The 22,790-nt window shown below is 57.8% G+C and overlaps 2 protein-coding genes across 2 annotated transcripts in view; one reads left to right on the top strand and one right to left on the bottom strand.

Annotated features, from left to right (window-relative positions):
- CABP7 (calcium binding protein 7) lies at positions 1–10,906 on the top strand. Its single transcript, XM_090291595.1, has 5 exons — positions 1–276; positions 7,089–7,232; positions 7,846–7,958; positions 8,256–8,409; positions 8,638–10,906. Exons 1-5 carry the CDS (start codon positions 168–170, stop codon positions 8,763–8,765), a joined length of 648 nt encoding a protein of 215 aa, XP_090147721.1. The 5' UTR covers positions 1–167; the 3' UTR covers positions 8,766–10,906.
- The window catches only part of ZMAT5 (zinc finger matrin-type 5), a 24,357-nt gene continuing 10,946 nt past the window's right edge, over positions 9,380–22,790 (bottom strand). The window contains exons 2-6 of the mRNA XM_090291596.1: positions 21,369–21,523; positions 18,025–18,087; positions 16,338–16,418; positions 15,202–15,313; positions 9,380–10,439 (exon numbers count right to left, since the gene is read on the bottom strand). Of these exons, the coding sequence (XP_090147722.1) occupies positions 10,310–10,439; positions 15,202–15,313; positions 16,338–16,418; positions 18,025–18,087; positions 21,369–21,495 (513 nt within the window). The 5' untranslated portion in view covers positions 21,496–21,523 and the 3' untranslated portion in view covers positions 9,380–10,309. The remainder of the gene's footprint in view (positions 10,440–15,201; positions 15,314–16,337; positions 16,419–18,024; positions 18,088–21,368; positions 21,524–22,790) is intronic.

Here is a 22,790-nt window from a genome sequence, read left to right on the forward strand (position 1 = left end):
CGCTAGGCCCCCGGACGTGTGGCATCTCGCCTCGTCGCTTCTGTAGCCGCCGGGCCGCCCTTCACAGCTGCGCGCCCCGCCCGCTCCAGCCGCCCCCCGGGCCGCTGCCGGCCCATGAGCCCCGACCTTAAAGTTTGCGGCGGGCGGGCGGGCGCGGAGCCTCCAAAATGCCGTTCCACCCGGTGACGGCGGCGTTGATGTACCGGGGCATCTACACCGTGCCCAACCTGCTGTCGGAGCAGCGCCCGGTGGACATCCCCGAGGATGAGCTGGAGGGTAAGTACCCCACCGGGACCCCCGCCCGCTGGCCCTCCTACCTGTGCGCCCAGGTGAAACGAGGGCTAGGGGCGCAGAGGGACGCGGGGCTGTCCGCAGGTGCCCGCTGCCAGGTGCGAGCTCCAGCGACCAGCTGCGCATGGAGGCCGAACCGGTTCGCACCCCTGGGCGCCGCGGTGAGGGTCGCCAAGGCGGAGGGGCGGCCCAGCCTCTGCCCGCGTGGTCCCCAGCGCTGCGGAAACTTGCTGGGTCCCGCATCAGGGTCACGGGGCCGTGCAATCCGCGGTGGCGGTGCGGCAACGCGACAGGTTTGGGTAGGGGTCCGAGCTGCGCCCCAACGCCGGCCCAGCCGGAGCATCCGCGTCCTGATCCCCTCCGCGGTGCCAGCTCGCGGCTCTGGTCTCGCATTGACATTCCACTCGTGTAGCTTTTAAAATCCAATCTGCTCGGGCAGCTGTAGAAGGGGATAGGGCGACTGCCCTGCTTGCCGACTGCGGGGCTACCCCCCAGCCCCTCCTGCGGCCTTAGCTGCTTCCGCACAGCCCTGCGGGGACCCCCAGCCCAGAGCTCGGGGAAGGCGGTCGGGTAGGTGGTGGCGACAACAAGTGGCCAGATTCCGCGGCTTGATCGTGATAACCAAGCCTGGAAAAGGAAAGGCAGAGAGGCACCCCCAGTCCCTCTGCCTCTGGACATGAATGGGGACTTCAGGCAGTGGTCTAGGTGAGATAGGAGCAGAGGCAGGCGGCGGTGATCCCTGCACGGAGGCTCCTGGGGAGCAGTGAGACCCCTGGGGCCTGGGAGCTCTTTCCCTACTGGGATCGGGGCAGGTGCTGAGGCTGCCCCTCTCCCCAGACCTCCTGGAGCCCCATATGGAGTGAAGTGGGGGACTCCAGGTTGATGGGAGTCTTGACCCCCCCACCCCGCGTCTTCCTGTCTGGTGTTGGGGGAGGGGCTGAGATTACCCTGAGGCTGGGCTTCTTTTTTGGTAACTTGGGTCCAGGGGTCTCTGAAATCTGGGGCTCATCAGAGCCTGGGGGGGCATTGCAGCTGAGACACTCGCGCAGTCAGGGATGATGGTGGGAGCACAGAGGAAGGCATGGAGACAGGTCCCCCCTTATCCCCAAGCCCTGGGCAGGGCAGATGTTGGGGAAATCAGACCTCGCTTAAGGGGAAGATCAAGAGGGAGCAGGCAGCGCCCATCCCCCCAACTGCACCATATGCTAGGAGCCACCTGCTCCTCACCAAGTACCCCCTGCCCAAAGCTCCCAGAGGCCAAGAGAGCCATGGAAATGGGTTCTGGTATCTAATGTGGGCAGGACAGATAGATGGGTGCTGCTGTTGGGTCTATGGTCTTGAACCCCTAAGCCCAAATCCCTCCCTTGTCTGAGCCGAAGCCCAGAAACCAGAGCCTGGTCCAGGGCCTTGGATAAGGAGGGAGTATGATGATGGGGCATAGGCCATCTGCTCTCTAACATCTCGTTCTGCTCTGGACAACCTGAAACCTACTGCCAGGGCCCTCTTCTGTAGGCTCTCACCCATTCCTTCCTCTTGGCCACTGAGGCAGGGGTTGTTAATATTGTCCTCTCACATCACAGGCAGCTTCTACCTCAGCACCCCCTTGCTCCTCGCACCTCACCATGACGCTGGCAGCCCTGCTTCGGGCCTCAGTGGGTCCCACTTCTCCCAATCTCCCAGCCCTGCAGGGGAGAAGCTGAGAGGAGCCTAAGATGCAGGGATGAGTGGAGCACAGGGCAGGCAGTGCGGGGACAAGGAGGCCGCAGCCTCCGTTGGGCCGCCTGGCGGACACACTGGCAGGAGCCCAGGAGCGTTAGTCACCAGCCACACCAAACGCACTCCCTGCTTCTCTCCGTCCTCTTCTCATGGGCCCTGAGGAGCAGAGGGGCCTGGCACAGGGGGCATCTGAAGGGCAAGGCTGTCCCTGGTGTGGGCAGGCAGGGGTTGTGGAGCAAACAGATGCCTAGGTGGCCCCATCCCATCCCCGACCCTTGGGCAGCTACAAAGGAGGGCAAGAAGTCCTCCATGGCTGCAGGAACCCTGAAAACCCTTCTAGGAGACCAGGTTTCTGCAGGCCCCAGTGATCCTTGGGTGCCAGGGCTGTGTGGATAAGGTGACCATTCTTGGCACGGATTCCCCCCCCCCCCGCCCCCTTCACCATCTCCCCGGTGCCCCATTAGTGTTTCTGCCCCAGGGCCGACTGGGTAGCACCCAGACCCTTTCCTGGGAGAATGCCCAAAGAGTAGGGGAGCCACATGTGCTGAGAAGAGGGAGCTTGGCAGCTTGGGATGAAATGCTGCAGACAGCACCCACTGGATGCAGAAATCCAGGGGGTACCTAGTCCAAGGGGGAGGAGGACTGGAAAGGGAGGTGGAGAGTTCAGGGTTAAGATGGGGGCTTTCCCACCAGGCAGCACTGGGTCCGAGTCTTTGCACCCTCGCCTCATGGAGTGACCTTGGGTAATCAGTTGCCTCTCTTGCCTTGGTTTACCCATCTGTAAAAGAGGGGTGGCATTGCCCCTCCCCAGGGCTGCTGGTGACAGTGGATGTAATGGAAGTGCTCAGTGCGGGGCTTGGCACCCAGTGGGGGCTAGAGAGACACAGCAGCAGGGACGGCCAAGGAGGGGGGGTCAGAGTTTGGGGTGTAGAGGAATCGGTGAAGGCTCAAGAGGTAGGAATGCAGGGCGTGCAGGGAGCTTGAGCAGAAAGGTGGGCTGGGGGAGGGGCTGGTGGAAGGTGCCTTGAGGGTCTGTCTGGCAGAGGCACCTGGGATCCTGTGCCTGCGCACCATGGACAGCAGTGGGCAAGGTAGCTGTAGCTGGGAAGAGCTGGCCTCGGGCCACTTGCCCCCCGTGAGAGGCTCTCCCAAATACTCCTTGCAACTCCTCCCCGACATCCACACACAGCAGAGGCCCCCAGGCCTGCAGGAGCACTGAGCCTGGCCCCAGTAGCGTCACCAGACGTGAGCACCTGAGGGTGGGAATGGAGCATCTGCAAGCCGCAGTCCCATCTTCTGTGGCCAGAGGAGGAAGGAGACAGACAGGCAGCCACCAGGGCAGGGTTCTGAGGCTGGCACTTGGCCTGTTCAGTGGGACAGTGGAGCCTGCATTGAGAGTGGCCAAACTGGGGCACTTGGGGGGTGGGGGGCAGGGGAGTCCTGTTCCTGCCCCTCTTTCCTGCAAGGCCAGCGGCTGCCTCTGCACAAGCCAGAAGCTCAGGGAGGCAGGAGTGATGGGGCGCGGGGCCAAAGTCTCGGAGAGCGCCAGTCACTGCAGAGGACAGACACTGCCCCATCCCCGCAGTGACCTCCAGCCCGTTCACCCCTCTCTGGACTCCAACTGTCTGACAGAGTGCTGGTGGCCCTTGGAGCCTGTTGGGGACTCAGGCTCTGACAGCTCCACGAGTCCAGAGGAGGGGATTAGAGATGTCAGGCTGAAGGCAGTAGGTGGGGGACAGTGTGGGCCTGGAAACCCAGAGGCCCTGCCAGCCCTTTTCTGGGCCAAGAGTCCCCATGCCAAGCTGGAGCACGGCAGGCTTCCCCAGGCCTCCTCATGCTGCAGGAGCAGCGTGAGGCTTTCGGGGAAATGTGCGCAGCTGCCACATGCTGACGGCAGCAGCAGCAGCAACGAGGAAGTCGTGACACCCAGCCCACTCAGGGAGCCCCCCCGCAGGCCCAGGCCTCTGCGATGGAGTAAGAGTCACGTTCCCATTTCCCAGATGGAGCACTGGAGGCTCAGAGAGGAAACTGCCTTGTGCAGGCCATTCGGCTGCCGAGCCAGAGCTAGACTCCAAGCCCAGGCCCCTGGGTTCTGGCACCAGCCAACAGGAAGGCTGGCCTTGTGTCCAGAGCTCACGCAGCCCTCCCCCTCCTTCTGGCTCTGCTGTCTGTGATATTCTGATTTGCAGCATCCTGTTCTGAGCCAGGCCCGGCACCATCAAGCTCTTATACACTTGATTTTCATATTTAGTCATCCCTGCAGCCCCGTTGTGTAGGTGAGCAAGCATCAGCCAAGGCCGCCCAATCAGGATATAGGAAAGCTGGGATTTGAACCTGAGTCTGTGTGACTTAGAGCAGACTCTGGGGTCAGCAGGGCTCTTGGTATTGGTAAAGGTAGAGAAGCAAACCTGAGGTGTGAGCTGGGTATGCCAGGGAGAGATGGTAGAAGGGACACACGGATGTGGATGTGGTAGTCTTTGGATTTATCTAGTGATCTTAGGAGGTTAGTCCTGCCTAAGAAATGGCTGTGGGGCCCATGGGCTGTCTCCGGGCCTGTCACCTGCCCACATACCCCATGATTCACCTGACCTCCACTGTCTCCTGTCCAGCCAGGGCATTTCCTCGGGGCTTCCAGAACGGGATCAGGGCATCCAACTGAAGCAGCCCTGGGCTCTGGGAGCCACACCTGGCCCCTGCCAGGGTAGGAGGGACAGTCCAGACCACAGCTCATTGCAAGGAGAGGGCCGGCACCCACTGCAGTCCCACTGGGGACTCAGGGTTTTGCCATCTCACCCTGAGATGTCTGAGAGATGACCTCATACCAAGAGGCACAAGAACTTCTGCTCAGCTCCTTTCTCTGTGTGCTTCAGATGGGTGGGTTCCCCAAATCAGTTAACCATTTATACAGCAGATGTTTAAGCTTGAATGACAGGCACTGGTACAGGTAATGGGAACACAGCTGTGAACATATTTTGTCCTTGCTCTTGTGGCACTTGTAGTTGACAGTACGAGAATAGGCTCTGGGGGAGCCCAGAGGAGGGCCGGAGTCAGCTGCAAGGCAGTGGGTGCACGAGGGAGGTGATGCGTCCCTGCTGGGAGCTGGGGATGCATTGGAGTGCCCCGTGGTGAGGGAAGAGCAGTCCAGGCAAAAGGAGACGCCTGTTGGAAGGCCTGGAGCTGGAGCAACCCCAGTGCCCCCAGGACTGAAAGGGCCCCTAGGGCTGCAGTTCAGGACACCCGAGGTGGGCAGAACCTGTGGCTGGGTCAGGAAGGCAGCTGTGGCAGCCAGAGACCTAAGTGTCTGTATAGGGAAGGGGGGAACAGAGTGTGTCTGGTTGCACGGCCAGCATAGTCATCTTTTGCAGAGACTCCCGGGTCACTGGAAGCCACTCAGCAGCCTCCGTAACTCTGAGGCCTCTGCTCACATACCTCTGTGGATGGGGAGCTCACCACTCCTTGGTGGCTCAGGAAACCCCTAGGTGGATGTTGGCCTAAAGTCCCCAGAGTCTGGACTTTACAGAAACCCCTGGGCCTTGCACAGATCTCCCATCCCAGCTGCTGTCCTGCAGATTGTCAGGTCCTGCTGAGATGGGTAAGGGGAAAGTTCAGAGTCAGAGGGCCTGGGAGCAACTCAGGTGTGGCTCACTGTTTCTGTTTGGCCTGCATGTCAACTAGTCTAACCTGCAGGTTGTGGGTACAGACACCAGGTGGGAAGAACCTGATGAAGTCCAAGCCACCTTGCTGTGTAGCCTGGGACACATGGCCATCCTCTCTGGGCGATAGTGAGACCAGCAAGATCAGGGAGTGACCCCAAGATGCAGAATCCCACAGTCAGTTTCAGGGGTTCACAGACCCTTAAAGCCAGGCTTAGCTCAGCCTAACTCCTGCCCTCATTAGAAATAGCCCTGACCCCACACTGACCCTGGGCCATCTACCTAGTCTCTCTGGGCCTCACTTTCCAGCTCTGCAGCGTGAAGGCATCTCATCTGTCGCCATGCCAAATATGTATGTGTGTGTACCACATGTGCACACACACACACACATCTGAGGTCACCTCTGCCTGCTGAAGTCCCACCCAGGGAAACAGCTTAAGCAAAGGCCAGGAGACTGGCAGGTGGACTGAGCATGGAGACTCCGGGAGTTGGAGCAGAGAGGATTGAGAGGGGCTCTCCCACAAAGGAAAATGCTCCTTAGGGCCCTTCTTGGGCTGAGGAGCCATAAAGGGACAACAGGCAGAGAAGCGGAGGTAGAGCTGGGAGAGGTTAGGACCCTCAACAGTTCCTGATGTCCTTGGAAAAGCCCTTGTCATCCTGACATCATTACCACCCATTTTACTGAGGGTAAGTCTGAGGCCCGCCCAAGGTCGCTCATTGGGTTGCTCATTCCCAGGCCCCCCACCCACTGCATCGCTCCAGACCCAAGTCATCCAGGTCTCCAGGCCTGTCTCCCCCTCTGTATAATAGAGTGGAGGAAGCGACCCCCATATCTGAGCCGGGCTAGGCTGGCTGGGACCCTTCCATCTGGCCTCCCCTTTCCCACAAACCTTGGGCTCCCAGGGCAGTCTGCGCTGAGTGTTAGCCCCGCTTAGCTGCCTCACGTGGTTGTCATTAGCGTGGTGGCCAGTGTTAAGGAACTGAGCCTGAGCTGCTGAGCCAGGGGAGGAAGTGCAGGGTGGGGACAGGGGAGAGTGAGGATGGAAGGAGTGGAGCAGGGTGGGCAGGGGTGCCGCCGGCTGCCTGGCTCCTCCTCTGCATGGTGGGATCCATGGCTCCTGCCACACGGGGTCATTGTATACCTGGAGAGGCTATGGGAGCCTGGCGCACTGAGACTGAGACCCTGGGGACGATCTCAGCCCTGCTGAGGGCCTGGGTACCCCTCTGCCGCTTGCTCTGCCCTGAGCTCCCAGAATCAGTGCTATTGCGGACTTCTGGGCCACCTGCCAACCGTCTCTGACCAGACCCGCCGGCTGTGTTGGATTCTCAATGCTGGGCTCAGGCTGCAGGTCTGGGGATCCTGGTGGTCTGGGAAGTAGGGTGTCGGGAACAAGAGTGAAGTCCCACCCTGCTCTGCTCCCCCCACAGAGATCCGAGAGGCCTTCAAGGTCTTTGACCGCGATGGCAATGGCTTCATCTCCAAGCAGGAGCTGGGCACAGCCATGCGCTCCTTGGGCTATATGCCCAACGAGGTGGAGCTGGAAGTTATCATCCAGCGACTGGACATGGATGGTGAGCGCTGCCCCCTGTTTCCTCACCGGTCACCTGGGGGGGCTGCGGGCTGAGCCACTGGGGACTCTCCCTCACTACCAGCCACCCCCAAGCCCATCAGCTTACAGCCAGGTCTGGCCCCATTTCTCAGCCTGGAGAATCAAGGCCAGAGTGTGACAGCCCCAGCCACACCCAGAGGTCACACTCAACCCATCTTGGTCTGTATTCTGAACAGAAAAGTAGAAAGAAGGATATACTAAATACTGCAGATCTCGCCATTCAAAATAAAAGATAATTTAGTTGTATTTGCCACCTGGCATTTATTATGGAAAAAATCATAAAGACCAGTAATGCCCAGTCCCCTTCTCTCACGCCCCCTGGTCCTGCTTCCTCTCTACTCGGAGAGCAGGTGGTGGTCTGGGAAGGCTGTCCCCTCCCCTGAGTGGGGGAATGTTGGGCCCCTCACCCACCCTGGGATGGCAGCAGGGTCCTGGGAAGCCATGGGGGTCTGAGTGAAGTGTGAGGGTATCCCACGTGCTAAGGCCCCCCTGCTGCACCCCACCTCCACCTCGTCAGTGGAGCTTCAGCACACTTGGCTTCAGCATCAGCCCGATTGGACCTGTGCCTGCTCTAGGTGACGGCCAAGTGGACTTTGAGGAGTTTGTGACCCTCCTGGGACCCAAGCTCTCCACCTCAGGGATCCCAGAGAGGTTCCACGGCACTGACTTTGACACCGTCTTCTGGAAGGTATGTCATGGCTGGGTGGGACCCAGGGCTGTGTGCACTGTGGAGGGCTGTCCTGGGACCAGTGAATGGCCAGGCCTACTCTGTAAAAGGGGGACGGCCACTCCAGCCTTTTGTCCACTGGACATCTTGTCTCCCAGAGGGTCATGGGCTCTCGGGGGAAGCTGGTCAAGGCCTTGACAAATGGAGCAAGTGGTTTCCAGCCCCGCAGAATCTGGAAGCCTCTCTGGCTTGGGTGGCTGCAGGCCCGGGGTGGGGACTGTGGTGGTGGCCAGAGCACTGTCTCTTCTCCCACCCAAGTGTGACATGCAGAAGCTGACTGTGGACGAGCTGAAGCGGCTGCTCTATGACACCTTCTGTGAGCACCTGTCCATGAAGGACATAGAGAACATTATCATGACAGAGGAGGAGAGCCACCTGGGCACAGCTGAGGAGTGCCCTGTGGATGTGGAGAGTGAGTGACCGACCCCTGGGACCTGCCCCCCCGGGCGGGCCAACTGCTTGAGCAGGGGAGGAACCAGGGGTTTGCACAGGGCGGCTGGGGCTTCCTTGCCTGCCCTCAGCCTTGTGTCCCTCTGGGCCCCATGGGACAAACCCATGTGCAGAAGTGCAGGCAGCTTCTGATTCCATTGATCCCGTCCCCTTTTCTCTCTCTCTGGTGCTCCCTGGCGGGCGGCCACAGCCTGCTCCAACCAGCAGATCCGACAGACATGTGTGCGCAAGAGCCTGATCTGCGCCTTCGCCATCGCCTTCATCATCAGCGTCATGCTCATTGCGGCCAACCAGGTGCTGCGCAGCGGCATGAAATAGGCGCCACCTGGGCGTGCCATCTGGCGCATGTGGTGCATGGGGCCCCCTCCACACCCACCACCGCCTGCAGGCCTCTCCCTCAGCCACCACCATTGCTGCACTTCAGGGCCTGGAAGTCCAGCGGCCCCACCCCACCTGCCCTTGCATGGAGCCATGGCCCAGCTGTGGAGGGCCTGGTGGTGGCTCTGAGGATGCCCCTGGCCCCGCCTGTACCCTGCCCCTGCCCCACCCTGGCCTGTATGTAGCACTAACTCTTCCCACAGTCCAGGGGCTCCTGGGAAATTAAGGAGCAATTTGTACAGGGTCTAGTGGCTGCTGTGGCCCCTGAGGCAGGAAGGGGCACCCTGTGCCCAGAGCCACACAGCTAGTCTGACCCTGATCCTTGATGTCTGGGCCATGGGCAGGGTGGTAGAGGTGGGATAGAAAGCCTCTTCCTGGGCTGGGGGGCATGAGGCCAGGGTCTCCTGGGTCTTACTCCTTGGTATGAACTGAGAAGGCCCCTGGCCTTCCGCTGAGTCCCGTTCTCTGTCAGACTCAAATCCAGCCCTCCTCCACGTACCCACCGGGGGCAGAGAACCTGCCCATTTCACAGATGAGAGCCTAAGGCCCAAGGGTTGCCTAGATTTAGCTTTAGTTCCAGTATCAATAGGATTTTCAGGGAGGACAGAGTTCACGGAGGATGGGGCAACTGAGGTGCCTACAGTCCCCCTACCCTCTGGGTCCCTAGCACAGAATTTGGAACTGGAGTGCAGCTGAGGCAGGAGCAGAGGGGCCTGGAGGCTCCAAGGTGCTGGAGCAGCTTTGTGACCCTTGCATCTGCCAGATGCCTCCTCTGGGGCAGAAGCCTTGGAGGGGTTCGTGTCCGTGCCAGGAAGCTCCGCCAGGCCACTCTCCCAGGCCCAGGGCCTGTCTTCCTGGGTCCCCCCATTTCTCTACACTGACTAGGGGACACCCAGCTCCCATCCCTGCCCCGGCTGTGCCATCTCACATGTGGGCACCAGCCTGGCATGGGCAGACATAGGGACTGGGAGTGGCAGGCTGAGTCCTTGAGCTCCTCTCCCCAGATCTGGAGCCACTTCTCAAATAGCTGATGGTCACAGCCACACCGGCCACTGTCTTCCGGCTCCCAAGGGAGAGGAGCAACAAGCACCATCACCCTGAAGAAGACCTCCTATCACTCCAGTCTTGCCCATCCTCTGACCAGGGGCCAGAGCATGGAGCTGAGGTCACCCCGCCAGGTGGAAGCGCAGCCATACCACCATAGTGACAGACTTTCTTTATAAACATCCAGAAGCTAGTTTTCTCACCCATCTTCTCAAGGTGTCCCATGAGGGAGGGAGGGTGGAGCTGACTGGCAGAGACAGAACCAGGGCTGCACCTGGTGGGTGAACTCCTGGACCTCAGCAAGGCCAGGCCAGGCTGAGCTAATAGCTTCAGAGGCTCCATGGGGCACAGCAGGAAGGGGCCTCAATGTCCCCCTATGAACCTTTTACTGTGACTGAAGTGGGAACTGACCCGCTGGGGGTCAGGCAGGGACAAGGGACTCAGCCCCACTGGACGTTGGGCTTCAGGGGCCAGCCCCCGGGTGGGGGTGCCCGCAGAGATGGTGGCAGCTCCTGGACTGGTGGCCAGCCCACTGGGTACTGGAAGACAGTGGCTCTGATGGGTTCAGCCCTAGAGAGAAACAGAAGGGCAGAGAATTAGAGGGGGCACAGCCCAGGCAGGCCCAGGCTGGGGCACTCCCCCAGCTCCCCCTCCCCACCACCCCTGCTGGGGGGAGGGTCGACCTTTCTAGAAGTCAGAGACTCAAAAACATGCAGACCCTTTGAGCCAGCAACCTCACCTCTAGGAATGAGCCCAAGGAAATAGCGGGGTTGTGGGCAGAGACTGAGGTACAAGAAATAGAAATAACCTAAATGTCTACCTGAGGGGGGATTGACATATATGCACGTCCACAGCAGAGAATGCCATGCAGCCTGTGTCAGAATGGAGGCAGACTTATATGCACTATGAGGAAAGATGTCATGATGTACTTACTGTGTGAGTAGTAGAAAAAGCAGCTTATAAAATAATGTATATAGCATGATACTATTTTTGTTTAAAGATATATAACATATAATAAATGCATAAAAAACCTGGAAGACTGCAAAATGTTAATGGTGGTTCTATCTGAGTGGCGCAGTTATGGGTGGATTTTTTTTTTTTAACTTCTTTATACTTTTCAAGAAAAGTTTTACAAGTCCGCAAGCCTTTCAAGTTCAAAAAGAAAAATTGTCTAAAAATTTTTAGAAGCCACATTTCTCAAGCTACTCACTCTCCTACCCTTTCAGGTCCACCACCCCCAGAACCACATCCTGGGAACCCAGGGCCTATCTGAAGTGCCCCCCCCCCCTCGCCCCCGCCGCCTAGCCTGGGGCTGCCCTGTCCTAAGGAAGCTGGCTGAGGTGCAGAGGCACCCTCCCCCAACCCCACCCACTGTTCCACATTCAAGTCCTCCTGGACTTGACCCCACTCAGGTTGCTGCTCCAGGGAGCTCTGTGTGAGCTCACTTGGGAGCTCATGTTTGCCCTATGGGATTGGACCTCTCTGAGGGCAGATACCAGAGGCTAGGGGTGGGGTGCTTCTCTTCCCTCAGGGCCCAGAGCTGGGCCTGGCACAGGGAAGCCACCTAGTGAATGTTTGCTGATGACAAAGAGCAATGATAACTAGGCACTATTCCAGACTAGACACCACAGCCTAGAGAAACCTTAAGAATTGCCATGCAAATCCCATTGTACAGATGAGGCAACTGAAGTATATGGAGTCAATCACATGCTCAAGCGACATAGGCCAGGGACAAGGGGTGAGGAGCTGGAATGAGACCCACACCTGGGATCCAGACCTCCCCCCCCCCCCCCCCCGCACAATCCCGGCTTCAGCTCCAACAGCACCAACCCCACCCCCAGCCCCGCTCTCAGTGAAGGCGAGACCTGGCACCTCCTGGCCGGCTCACGGGCCCAGTGGACGGCCCTCTGTGAGAGGCTTAGGGAGGACTCAGGCGTTTGCCTCACTGTGCCCACCCAGCCTGCCCCTCTCGGGGCCTGACCAGCTATACAGAGCCTATTTGAGGACTTCGGGCATTCCAGGCGCAGCCTCTGGGGCCTCTGGTTGCGCGAGGACAGGGAAATCCCTGCTCAGCTGCTTGCTGCCTGTTGGAAAGCGCAGAAAGCAGCTCCCAGCATGATTTATGGCACTGGGGAGATTTCATAAACTCCTCTAGCTGCAGAGAAGGGTAGGAGTTGGGGGCGCTCCACAGTCGCTGGAAGGGACAGCCCCAGCTGCCAGCCAAGCCCAGGTTCCCTGCAAGGTTGGGTGGACCACATCCTCCAGAGAGAGGGTATAATCCTGGGAGCCCCTTCCCCTGATCCTCAGACCCTTCCTCTAGTAGATGGGACAGATTCCCAGGCAGCTGGGACTCAGACCCCTGCATACCCTAAGTAAGGCCTCCCATCCAGAGAAGGGCACCCCATGTGTGCTCACAGAACTGGCATATTGCCCGGACCCCGACACACGGGCCCCTGAGCCCTTGAAGTGTACCTCTCTAGCCCACACACAGCAGACAGGGACGCTGAGCTGCACATGTGGCAGGACTCAGCTCGTGGCTTCTTTCGTGGCCTGTCTGTCCCATGCACAGGACAGGAGCAGCTCTCTTGTATCTCCCGGCCACGGTCTTAGCCAGAAGGAGAGTCTTTGGGAGGTATGCGGGCCGCAACCGCAGCGCCAGGCCAGAGCGGGGCACAAAGGGGAGATTAGGAGGGACAGAGGCCCCAGCTGAAGAGCCAACAACAGAGGGCACGCATGGGCACTGGCCTCGCGGGGAGGTTAGTCCGCTTGGCTGAGGCCGGCCTCTCCCTCCTGCCGCCTGCTGCTCTTGGCAGTTCCCTCAGGGGCAGTGTGCCGAGGGACATGGCACAATGTGCCAGCTGGGGCCTCAGGGCGCCTCTGTGCCCCCTTTCACAGGAGGGGTGGCCTGGCTCACCCTGAGGGCTCTGCTCAGGCTGTGGGATTAGGGCCCTCAAGTCTGGATGAGCCCAGGGAGGCCAGGCAGCCACTGGTGTCCTGTGCCCCAGGGGAAGGTACAGACACCCAGAGGGGAACAGGGGCTGCTAGACCAGTCCCCATAAGTGGGCCATGGCACTAACACCCAGAAAATAGTCCTCCGGGTGAGGGACCCTGCTCCCCAAAATGCGCTTTCATGCAGGCCACATGTTATCTGGCTCCAGACCCGAATGACACTAATGAAGCTCAGGGCCATGATGGGGAGGCCTGGGGGCTGGAGGGGTGATGCCTTGGCTGAGCTTGAAGGATGAGTCTGACTTTGCCAGGTGGGAAGGTTGGGGGGTAGCTACACGTGGAAGAAAACAGCACGCACGAGGTGCCCCTCACTCAGAAAGACTCACTATAGCTAAGGAGCTGCCAAGCATCCAGTGGTACTAACAGAGGCCAAAGGGAGAGGTGAAAAGGTGCCCCCACCCCCGGGCCCGGGAGGTGGCAGGGAAGTTCCACCGGAGGTGGAGGAAGCCTAGGAGGGTGTAAGCAAGGGCCAGGCCAGCACTGCTGGGGCTGCTGTGGGGACAAACTGCAGGAGCAGAGGGGAGGCAGGGGACCACGAGGAGAGCCTGGCATTTGAAGTCACAGAGCACCTGTTTCCAGGGTTTTCTAGAGGGAGACATGGGAAACAGAGAGAGGCGGAGGGGGGCCGGCGGGGCTCAAATCCACCTCCCCCCACCCAGCGGGGGCAGAGCCCAAAGCTCTGCAGCCTGGGATTCGGGTGTCATTTTTCACAAGACCAGCCTACAGGACAGGGCTGAGGAAGAGGGCAGCGATGATAAAAAGCAATAATAAATGTTCACTCCTTTCTAACAACCCTTTTTTCTCAAGTCTGGACAGACCTGCTCTGCCCAGAGAATAATTCATTTTGGCTCTGAGCCTCGGAGGCAGGTGGACAGCGGGCGAACATAGAAAATAAGGGGTTGCCGGAAAAGCAGGTCCCCTGGGAGGGGCCATGTTGGGTGGACAGAGGGAGAGAGACCTGGGGGTATGGTTCAGACTCTCTAGAGTCTGGGGTGACCAGTAACAGCAGGGAGGTGAGGGGCCAAGGGAGGCAGCACAGGTTAGTGAAAACAGAGGGCAGCTGGATGCACAGGTAGCTAATCCAAGGAGCCAGCGGGGGTGGGGGGGGGGGCGGAGGATGTGGGCAGCAGGAGAGCGGGGCTCCTGCCAGCTGCAGAAGTCTGAGATGCACGACGTAAATCCCTGGATGATGACGGGCAGCCCCAAGAGGGTGCCCACGGGACCAAAGTCACCACCAGCACGCAGAGGAAGGGTGCCACACTCGAATATTTGAGTCATTTCTGTACTATAAATATTTTCAAGGTGGGAGGGACAAAAACTAGGTGCAGATTTAAAACAAAGGTAAAAACCAATGAAAGTTCATTGTAAAATAGCTTAATGAGCGAGCTCTCTTCACTGGGACACAGTGAAGGCAAGAAGCTTGGCTACACCTTCTGGCGGGGCTCCGAGGGAAGGCCTCATCCCATAGACTGTCCAACCAGGCTCCCCCGGCCCAGGCCAGGCCGGCCGCTGGCCGGTGAAGCCACACCACAGAGATAAGTGGGCCTGAAGCGGGGTGGTCCAGGTGGGGGCAACCTGTACAAAGTCAGAGGCAGAGCTCACAGCACACCCTTTAGCTCCTTTCCCTTCCCTCTCTCTCCTGGTTTGAAGGGGAGGACCTAGGCAGCACATACATGGGGGCCCCTGACCTGGGGTGCTCCCCATACAAGAAGGAAAGGGTGTCCTGCCTACTTCTGAGCATACTGAGTGCTGGCTCTAGGCAGCAGCCCCTCCATAGGGGAGGCCTGGGCCGGTGACAATAAGCCTGTTTTTACAGCCCTGGGCAATCCCAGCTCGGTCTCTTCCCAGCCATGTGGCCTTGGGCAGGTCACACCCTCCTGTGAGCCTCATATCCCTTCCCAAGAGTCAGGCAACTATGCCTATCTGGCAGGACTCTAGAGGGATCACAGCAGTGACTGGTACACTGGGGACTCAATCACCACAGTCAGATCCTCTGGTAATGGAATTGGTGACGTGGAATCAAGTAGGCTTGGTCTCTTCGGCCAGCACAGACTCAAATAGGGGAGGAGCTACTAACGCAGGGGGATGAGGCCCAGGAATAGGAACTTTCAAATGGGTACCCCTCAGCCTCTGGCCAGGATTTAGGGACCCAAGAGCCCCTGATGTGGCCCCTCCCTTTGAGAGCTCTGCTGGGGGAGGCTAAGTCCCTATCCAGCACCTAGGCCCAGGAAGTTCACAAATATTGTTCAGCTCAGGGCAGGGCAGGCTGGCTGGGGTCCTGCTCCCAGGGGGCATAGAAGGAGGGGACCCACGGGGCCTGTACCTGCTGCTTGGGGCGGAGCTCAGCCGCTTGGCTCTCTTCTCCAGCCAGTCCTCCAGATGGCACTCGGGGAGATCTGTGTTGTCTACAGGCCACTCCCTGGCCCGCCTCTCCTCTGTGGGGATAGGAAGACAGGCACGTGAGGGGCACATTCATCCCACCTGAATCCCAGCCTCCCACAACGCAGCTGGAACCTTCCTGGGAGGGCGCAGGCTGCGAGGCCAGGAGCAGAGCCTCTGGTGGGTCCCCACCATGCCTGCCTGCCCCTCTGGGCCTCTTTCTGCTTCCCCAACGAGTGAGGGAAAACACTGACTGCCTCCCAGGCTTCTTCGAGCTGGACACAGGATAATGCCTGTAGAGAGCCTGGTCCTCAGGAAGAGTCCAAACCTGGGGTGCAGGGAGGCTGTGCGGGCTGCAGAACAGGGCAGAGCAGAGTTTGAATCTTGCCTCTGCCACTTGCCCAGGTCGCTGACCTGGGCAAGAGAAGAAGCCTCAGCTTCCTGACTTTTCTTCTCATAAAATGTCCTATAAAACCTTTGCTCACCGAACTGAAACTGAGTAACAGGTGGAGTTCAAACAAGGGGTGTAGGAGGGGGTCAAAGTCTGAGGGGAAGTGGTTTGGGATGCAGCCTGGGGTCGGAGGACAACAATCGTACTTGTGACCAGCGCTTACTGGGGGCCGGGCCCTGCGGTAGCACTGCACATGTGCCACCTCCCTCCACCTTCAAAAGCGGTCGTGTCTGACGAGGGTCCCAGGGCGCAGTAGGGGCTAAATATATGTTGCCTGACTGAGGTAGTGAGGGGGTACATAGGTGAATGAATGCCGGATTAGCGGGAGAGCCCAGGTGGGGCTGAGGTGACCCTCAGGATGCCTGGGAAGCCATGCCTGTCACTTTAAACCCAGCAGGGGACACAGATGGGAGCTCCCCGACTCCTTCTCCACTCATGCCTGGGGTGGTTTGGAGGCAGTTTCTGATATCCACCCGATCACCTGGGGCAGCCCTCAGCTCACCCCACGTGACAGCCATAGAAGACAGGGCAGTGAGGAGGCACAGGGCAGCTTCCCCAGCCTCAGATCTTGCACACTCCTCCCCAGTAGCCCACCCCCACCCTAGCCCCTATTCCCAACCAAAACGCACCCTCCACCTGGATACTCAGCTCCTGCAAGTCTCGCTCTGACATGTGGGAAAATCTGCAGTTGGGGCCAAAGTCACACTGGCCTGCAAAGGGAAGACAGAATTACTCGCTGCTCTGGCAGGGTTCCCACTGTGGGGGGAGGGGTCACTTACATTTTAGGGGCAAGACTTTGGGGACTAAGGAGTAGCAATCCCACCCCTGAAGGAACAGCCCTGCCCACATGAGCAGCCAGAGCAACCTGTCTGGTCCATCATGCCCTGCTCATAACCCTTCCCTGGCTGGGGCTCAAAACCCACTGAAGCCTTTTGTGATTAAGCAGCAAGCCTCTGCAGGTTTGGCTCTTGTCATCCCCACCATGGCCCAGCCTGTTTCTCAGCCTCAGCAAACTACATGTGGGTCCCTGAAAAGGTCACGCTCCTCTCTCCACCCCAGGCCATTGCACCTGCTGTGTCTTCTGCCTGGTGGCCTGTCTGCTCATTTGGTTTCCATGAGCAATGGCACTGCTCCCCAGAAAGGCTTTACTGGCAGCTTTGTACCATTAAAGGAGGTACCAAAGTCCAGGGAGGCTTCCTGAACCTCAGCTGAGAAGATCAAAATGTGTCTCAGAATAACAGAAGGTGGGAGGTGTCCTAGGCCCGCGCAGCCGACCAGCAGCATGTTCACATCAAGGTGAAGTCCTTGGGGAAGCCCCTGATCTGCGGGCCTGGTGCCCACCCAAGGGGCCACACCACCTCCTGGGGGAGGGCAGCTGCTCACCTAGCTTCCCTAGGTCAGCAGCAGTGATTTGCCCAGTGCAAGGTCCCCTTACACGCCATGCTGATCATCATGGCTTTCATCTTTGCCTCGGCTATTAGGACGCTCAGGGCCAAGCCCTTAGAGGGTACGCAGGACCTCAACGGAAGCATGGAGGAGACTAATTTTCCTTGCTTTGTCTTTTTCCTACCCTTATTTTCATCTGCCTTTGGTTCCTTCACTTACTGAGGTTTCTGTCTCTTTATATGCATCGCCCTGACTGGTGTGGCTCAGTGGGTTGGGTGTTGTCTGGCAGATGGAAAGGTTGCCAGTTCAATTCCCAGTCAGGGCACAGCCAGGTTTACAGGCCAGGTCCCCGAATGGGAGCATGTGAGAGGCAGCCAATCGATGTTTCTCGCTCACATCCATGTTTCTCTCTCCCTTTCTCCCTTTTTCCCTCTCCTTAAAAATACATAAAAATAAAATCAAATAAACTATTGTACGTCCATCTTTATTAGGTGGATATTGAGAAGTCAAATCAACACTTAGCATCCTTGGTGCTGATTCTGAACGTTCTCGGCATCGTCAGACCTGTTACTGTCCCTAGGCCTGCCTGCTGGGAAGGAGGACTCAGCGGAGGTCTGGCTCCCGGGCTAACTTAATCCACCAGTCTATTACACCCATCAGTGTCTCCTGGATTTACAGCAATCTCCCAGCGCTTGCCTGTTCTGACTGAGCTGATAAAATCACATTCCAGGTCTGAAGAACTGAGGACAAACCCCTTGAAGTCCAAAGGCACAGCCCTGGGGAAGGCCCCACCTGAGCAGTCAGCTGAGGTGCCAAGGCCACAGAGTGGTGAGGGTTGGGGAAAGGCTCTACAGAGTTCCCAGCAGGCCGGCTTGGGCATGCTGGTCCCTGGGGAAGGGGGGTGAAGCTGAACCGAGCAGAACACCTTACCTGTCAGTAGAAACTTCCTGCAGGGCCGCTTGTTCTGTTCATCCAGCAAGATGGCAGCTGCATCTGCGAGAAGAGAGAGCAGCAGGGTTCAGACCTGAGTTGGACACAGGTACTTCCTGAGATCTGGGAAGAGCTTCGCATCCACAAAGGAGTGTAAGAGGGGATGACCGCAGGTGGGGATGCTGGGCAGAGGGACCCAAGCTTCAGGAGACCTCAGCCCCGCCCACCCCGCCCAGACCAAGGCAAGAACCAGGTTTTAGGTTAGAGGTTTTGAACTTTGCACAATGGAATAACCTAAGGAGTTGTTTTTCTTTCTCTTTCTTTCTTTTTTTTAAATCCTGGTACCACAAGACTTTTCTGCCCTGGCTTTGCAATTTCCTGTAATTCTATAATTATTTCAAAATAGAAAGCTAAAATAAAATTCCTGATGCAACTCCCAGGGCCCAGGCATTGCTCCACAGCCAAGGTTGCAAAACACTGCTCTCCGCTCCGCTCCTGCCACTGGCCGGGGGCTCTCAGCGCCAGACCAGTCGCCAGCCTTGACAGGACTTTGCAACAACCTTTCTGGATATGAACCTTAACCCTGGTTTCCTTTGATTTTTTTCTTTTATTTTCATTGTGTATTAATGGCGTCAGTTTTGGTGCTTCTTGGTAGGCAAGGAATCAATTAGTGAAAACCTGTGAGTAAGACATGTGAGGAAGGTGCCCTGACTCAGAGGCCCTGATGTCACCTTGAAGGAGGCTTCCCCATGTGTGAAGTAGGAGAAAGAGTCTTACCTGGTGAAGGCTGCTGTGAAAGATAATGAATGGACAGGACTTGGCACATTAGTATTGCTGGGAAAGTGGGGTGGGGAGTGGCCTCAGCATCATGCTCCCCGGGTGACGCTTACGTGTAGCCAGGGCTGAGACCCTCTGTAGTGGAGGACCAACAAATGGCAGCAGTTCTGATTCCACTTCCTTCTCACAGACCCACTGGACCCTAATAACAATCCCTTTGCAGATGGGAAAACTGAGGTTCAGACAGGGGAAAGGAGCACATGGTCCGGAGATGGCAGTTCAGGCTTGAACCCTGGCATGTGAGTCTAAAGCTCCCACCCCCTTTCCCATGTGGCTGCTGACCTCCTGGTGTCTGGGTGAGTAGCTCGCTCTGACATCCACCCTTCCTCGCTTCCCCGGGGTAGCTGGTGGCTGGGGGGAAGGGTGAGCTGCTGGGGTCAGGAGTTGGTCATCAGAGGACTCACTTCAGTGGTGGCCTGGGTAAGTGTGGGTTGGATCAGCAGGGTGGGAAGGGGTCCATCTGTTAGCACTGGGCTTGTCAGACTCAGCCCAATGAGCTGATGCCACAGAACTTCCCAGGGGAGGTGCCTGGTAGAGGGCACTTGGACATTGCCTAGGGCCCCCCTGGGGGTGGGACAGCTGAGGCTGGCAGGATGGCAAGCCTACACAAGGGACTCTGGCTGGGTGGCTTAGTATTGGAAGGAGACTTCCAGGCTGCCCAGCATCCGGCTGGTGGTTCCTGGCCCCAGCCACAGGGCAGAATCATCGGGCGGCTGCTAAAGCACACAGATGCCCAAGCCCATCCTTCTCGGGTTCGTCTTTAATTCGTCTACTGGGAAAAGCACAAGAATTGCTGAAAGCTCCTTAGTGACTCTGAAGTGCACCCAGGGCTGAGAACCCCAGGCCCAGGCCCTGCACAAAGGAGCCTCTGCTCCTCCACCTCGTGTTCCAGGCTCCTTGCGACCTGACCCCATTCGTCCTTCTCGCTTCATCTCACAATATTAACACCTGCCTGGTGCCATGTCTGTTTGCTCGTTCATTTAGACATTCATCTAACAAACATTTACTGAGCACGTCCTGTGTGCCAGGCGCCGTGCCAGGATGAGGATTTAGTGAAGAACAAGTCAGACCCGGTCCTTCCTTCCAGTCCAACAGTCACGCTAATCCATGTGGATATAAACGGGGTAAACAGCTAGCACGAAGCCAATGACCGGACCTGGCCCGAGGGGCGGGGAGGGCATCCTGGAAGACTCTGCCTGAGTTGAGATGGGGGGCACCAGGCCAGGGGCAGGGAAGGCAGCAGGAAGGTCATGTCTGTAGAGGGGACAGTAACTGCAGTGACCAGTGTGGCTAAAAGTCAGAGGGAAAGGTCAGCAGGGCATGTGGGCCTGGGTAGGACAGGGGTTTCACCCAGAACACGCTGCTGTCACTGGGCGTGAGGTCACTTGGGAGAGGACTTGTTTTATTCACCTGAAAGTCTTCAGAGCCTGTCTGGGAACTGAGGACATGCTAAGTGCTTACCGGGCGTTGGCTGAATGAATGAGCCCAGGAGATCAAGGGCCTGAGGCCAGTCCTTCTGTGGACCCACAGGTATCATTCCTACTCAGTGAACCCTCAATGCCACACAGTAATCATGAGATTACTGAGCCCCGGTCACATCCCCGGGAGTTGGGTTCTGCTGTTATGCCTATTCTACACGTGACTCAATTAGGGTCACACTGTTAGTGGTTGACATCTTGGGACTGACAACCCAGACAGCCTAGCTCCAAGGCCTGTGCTTGTCCTGACCATGGCAGATGGATGGTCAGCGCTCTGGGGTTCAGGGACTTGACCATGGACAGGAAGCCAGGAGCAGAGCAAAGGTTGAGTCCTAGCCCAGGCTGGGGCACCACGTACTCCCCGCCCCCCACCCAAAGTCTGTGCTGTGCAGTTGTTTGGGTAAGCTGGAGCCCTGGGGATGCCTCTTAAGGAAGTGGAAAGAGCTCATATGCCAGCGTAAGGACCCAGGGTGGAGGGACCCACTGTTCTGGTGTTCAAAGGCACCACCTGAAGTAGGGTCCCCGGCCGGCCCAGGCTCCTTCACAGATCTGTTCTAGGGACTGGATGTGGTTGGGGAGGTGAGAGGACACTGGGAAAGCAGGAGGCCTGAGAAGGGGCTCACCTGTTTCATCTTTCCTATAAGTAACAAACAGCCTCCGAATATCAGCCCTGGACTCTAGGATGCAGCTGTTCTCTGCTGAGAGTCTGGGTCTAGGGGCAAACACCAGGGTGAGCTTGAGGTCGAGTTCCATGCTAGACCACAGCCCCCACTGGATTTGGGGGACAGGGTATCTCTGTCTGACACCAGGGTCAGAGGCTCAAATGTCACCTCCTTGGAAAGGCCCTCTTCCTGACCACCATCTCCCCAGAGCCTCACAAGGCATCTGAGAACTGAGCCCTCAGTAAAGACTGCTAGGGAAAGGGCTCACATTCCAGTGTGACCTCCTGAGGGTGCATCTGTGCAAGGGGCCACTGGCTGATGATAAGAAAGATCAAAGAGCTTGGTGGCCAAGCCAGCGAGCACCCACCTCGGAACATGTCATACCACGACTTCTTGGCCTTGAGATGCTGCAGCCCATTTAGGTGCTTCTTGCGGTTGTGGAGGTTGTCCTGGAAGGAGCGGTCACAGTAGTCGCAGAAGTAACGCTTCCCCATGGCCACCTGCGGCAGCTGCTGCCACTGCCTGGGAAGCCACAAAACACTCGTTCAGAGCATGAAGGAAAGGCCGCCCACCGAAGCCCACAGCACTCCAGGCCGACTGAGCACTCCCTGGCGCCAGTTAAAGCAGAACCAGAGTGGGTAAGGCCCAGACATCAGTATTTTTTAAAACTCCCCAGGAAATGTTCTCACGTAGCCAGCGAACCACCACTGTATACCCTCTGGCCAGCTGCCATCCTCCACACCTGTGATCTCCTTTTGGCCATTGTCTTCCTGCCTCCTCTCTGCTCCTCACACATGCCAGGCATGTGCCCACCTCCTGGCATCTCCATGCCGTTCCCTGCCTGGATGGTCTTGCCCGGTACCTGCCAAGCTCTCTCAGCCCCTTCGGTCTTTGCCCAAATACTTCTTCTCAGTAATCTGCTATGACCACTATTTAAAATTGCAGAACCCTTCACCCTCCACTTACTTTCCCCCATTCCCCACTTCACTTTGATCACCTCTGAAGTAGTAAATTACTTGTTACGTTTACTATCTTTCCCCCCAGTACGAAGATGAATCCTTGCAGGCAGGGATATTTTTGTTTTGTTTACCTCTGAAGCTCCAGCACCCACAGTGGGGTGTGGTACACAGCAGGCAACCAGATATTTGTTGAAAATTAATTCCCATTTTCCTTGAGGGACAACTGAGGTTCAGAAAGAGGACTTGCCCAAGGTCACACAGCTCGTAAGCAGAAGGTGAACCCAGGTCTCCTAAAATCCAGCTGACGAGTGTCCTCTCTTCCAGAGCTAGCTCAGTGCTTAGGGAAGCCAGAGGCACAGGCAGAAATGCAGCTTCCCAAGGAAACTGGCTAAACTCTCAGGTGGCAGGTCCCCAGCCAATCTCAGAGGGAAATGAAAAATAAGACCCTGAAACATTCTCTTTTCCCTCTGTCTTAAGACCCTTCAGCCACAGTGACCACCGCTGCCACTCTGTACTCAGGAGGTCTGCAGCCCAAGGCAGGGGGTGATTCTGTGACTCTCAGGGCCAACACATGCCTCTCCCAGGTTGGTGTCACAAGGCCAGCGAAGAATCCACTGGGGTCATGAAGTAGGATCTGCGTAGGCTGAGCCCAGACAAGCCCCTCGCCTTCCAGGTTCTATATTCTGACCCTTCACTTCACAGACCAGGTTCCTGAGGTTCAGAGGACAAAGACAGGTGACTTCCCCCAGGTAATGAGGTAGCAGCTCAGACTAGCAGCAAAAGCTCCAGACTCCCAGGGTCTGGCAAATAGAGATAAAGCTGGGACCTGA

This window comes from Furipterus horrens, unplaced genomic scaffold (assembly GCF_987537825.1).
Source record: "Furipterus horrens unplaced genomic scaffold, mFurHor1.1.pri manual_scaffold_11, whole genome shotgun sequence".
Lineage (NCBI taxonomy): Eukaryota > Metazoa > Chordata > Mammalia > Chiroptera > Furipteridae > Furipterus > Furipterus horrens.

Bases quoted from the DNA above. Each gene is read 5' to 3' on its own strand.
- CABP7 (XM_090291595.1), top strand. From the start codon at position 168: ATGCCGTTCCACCCGGTGACGGCGGCGTTGATGTACCGGGGCATCTAC. The intron at 7,233-7,845 runs GTGAGCGCTGCC...TGCCTGCTCTAG, and splicing joins CCAGCGACTGGACATGGATG to GTGACGGCCAAGTGGACTTT. The intron at 7,959-8,255 runs GTATGTCATGGC...CTCCCACCCAAG, and splicing joins TTGACACCGTCTTCTGGAAG to TGTGACATGCAGAAGCTGAC.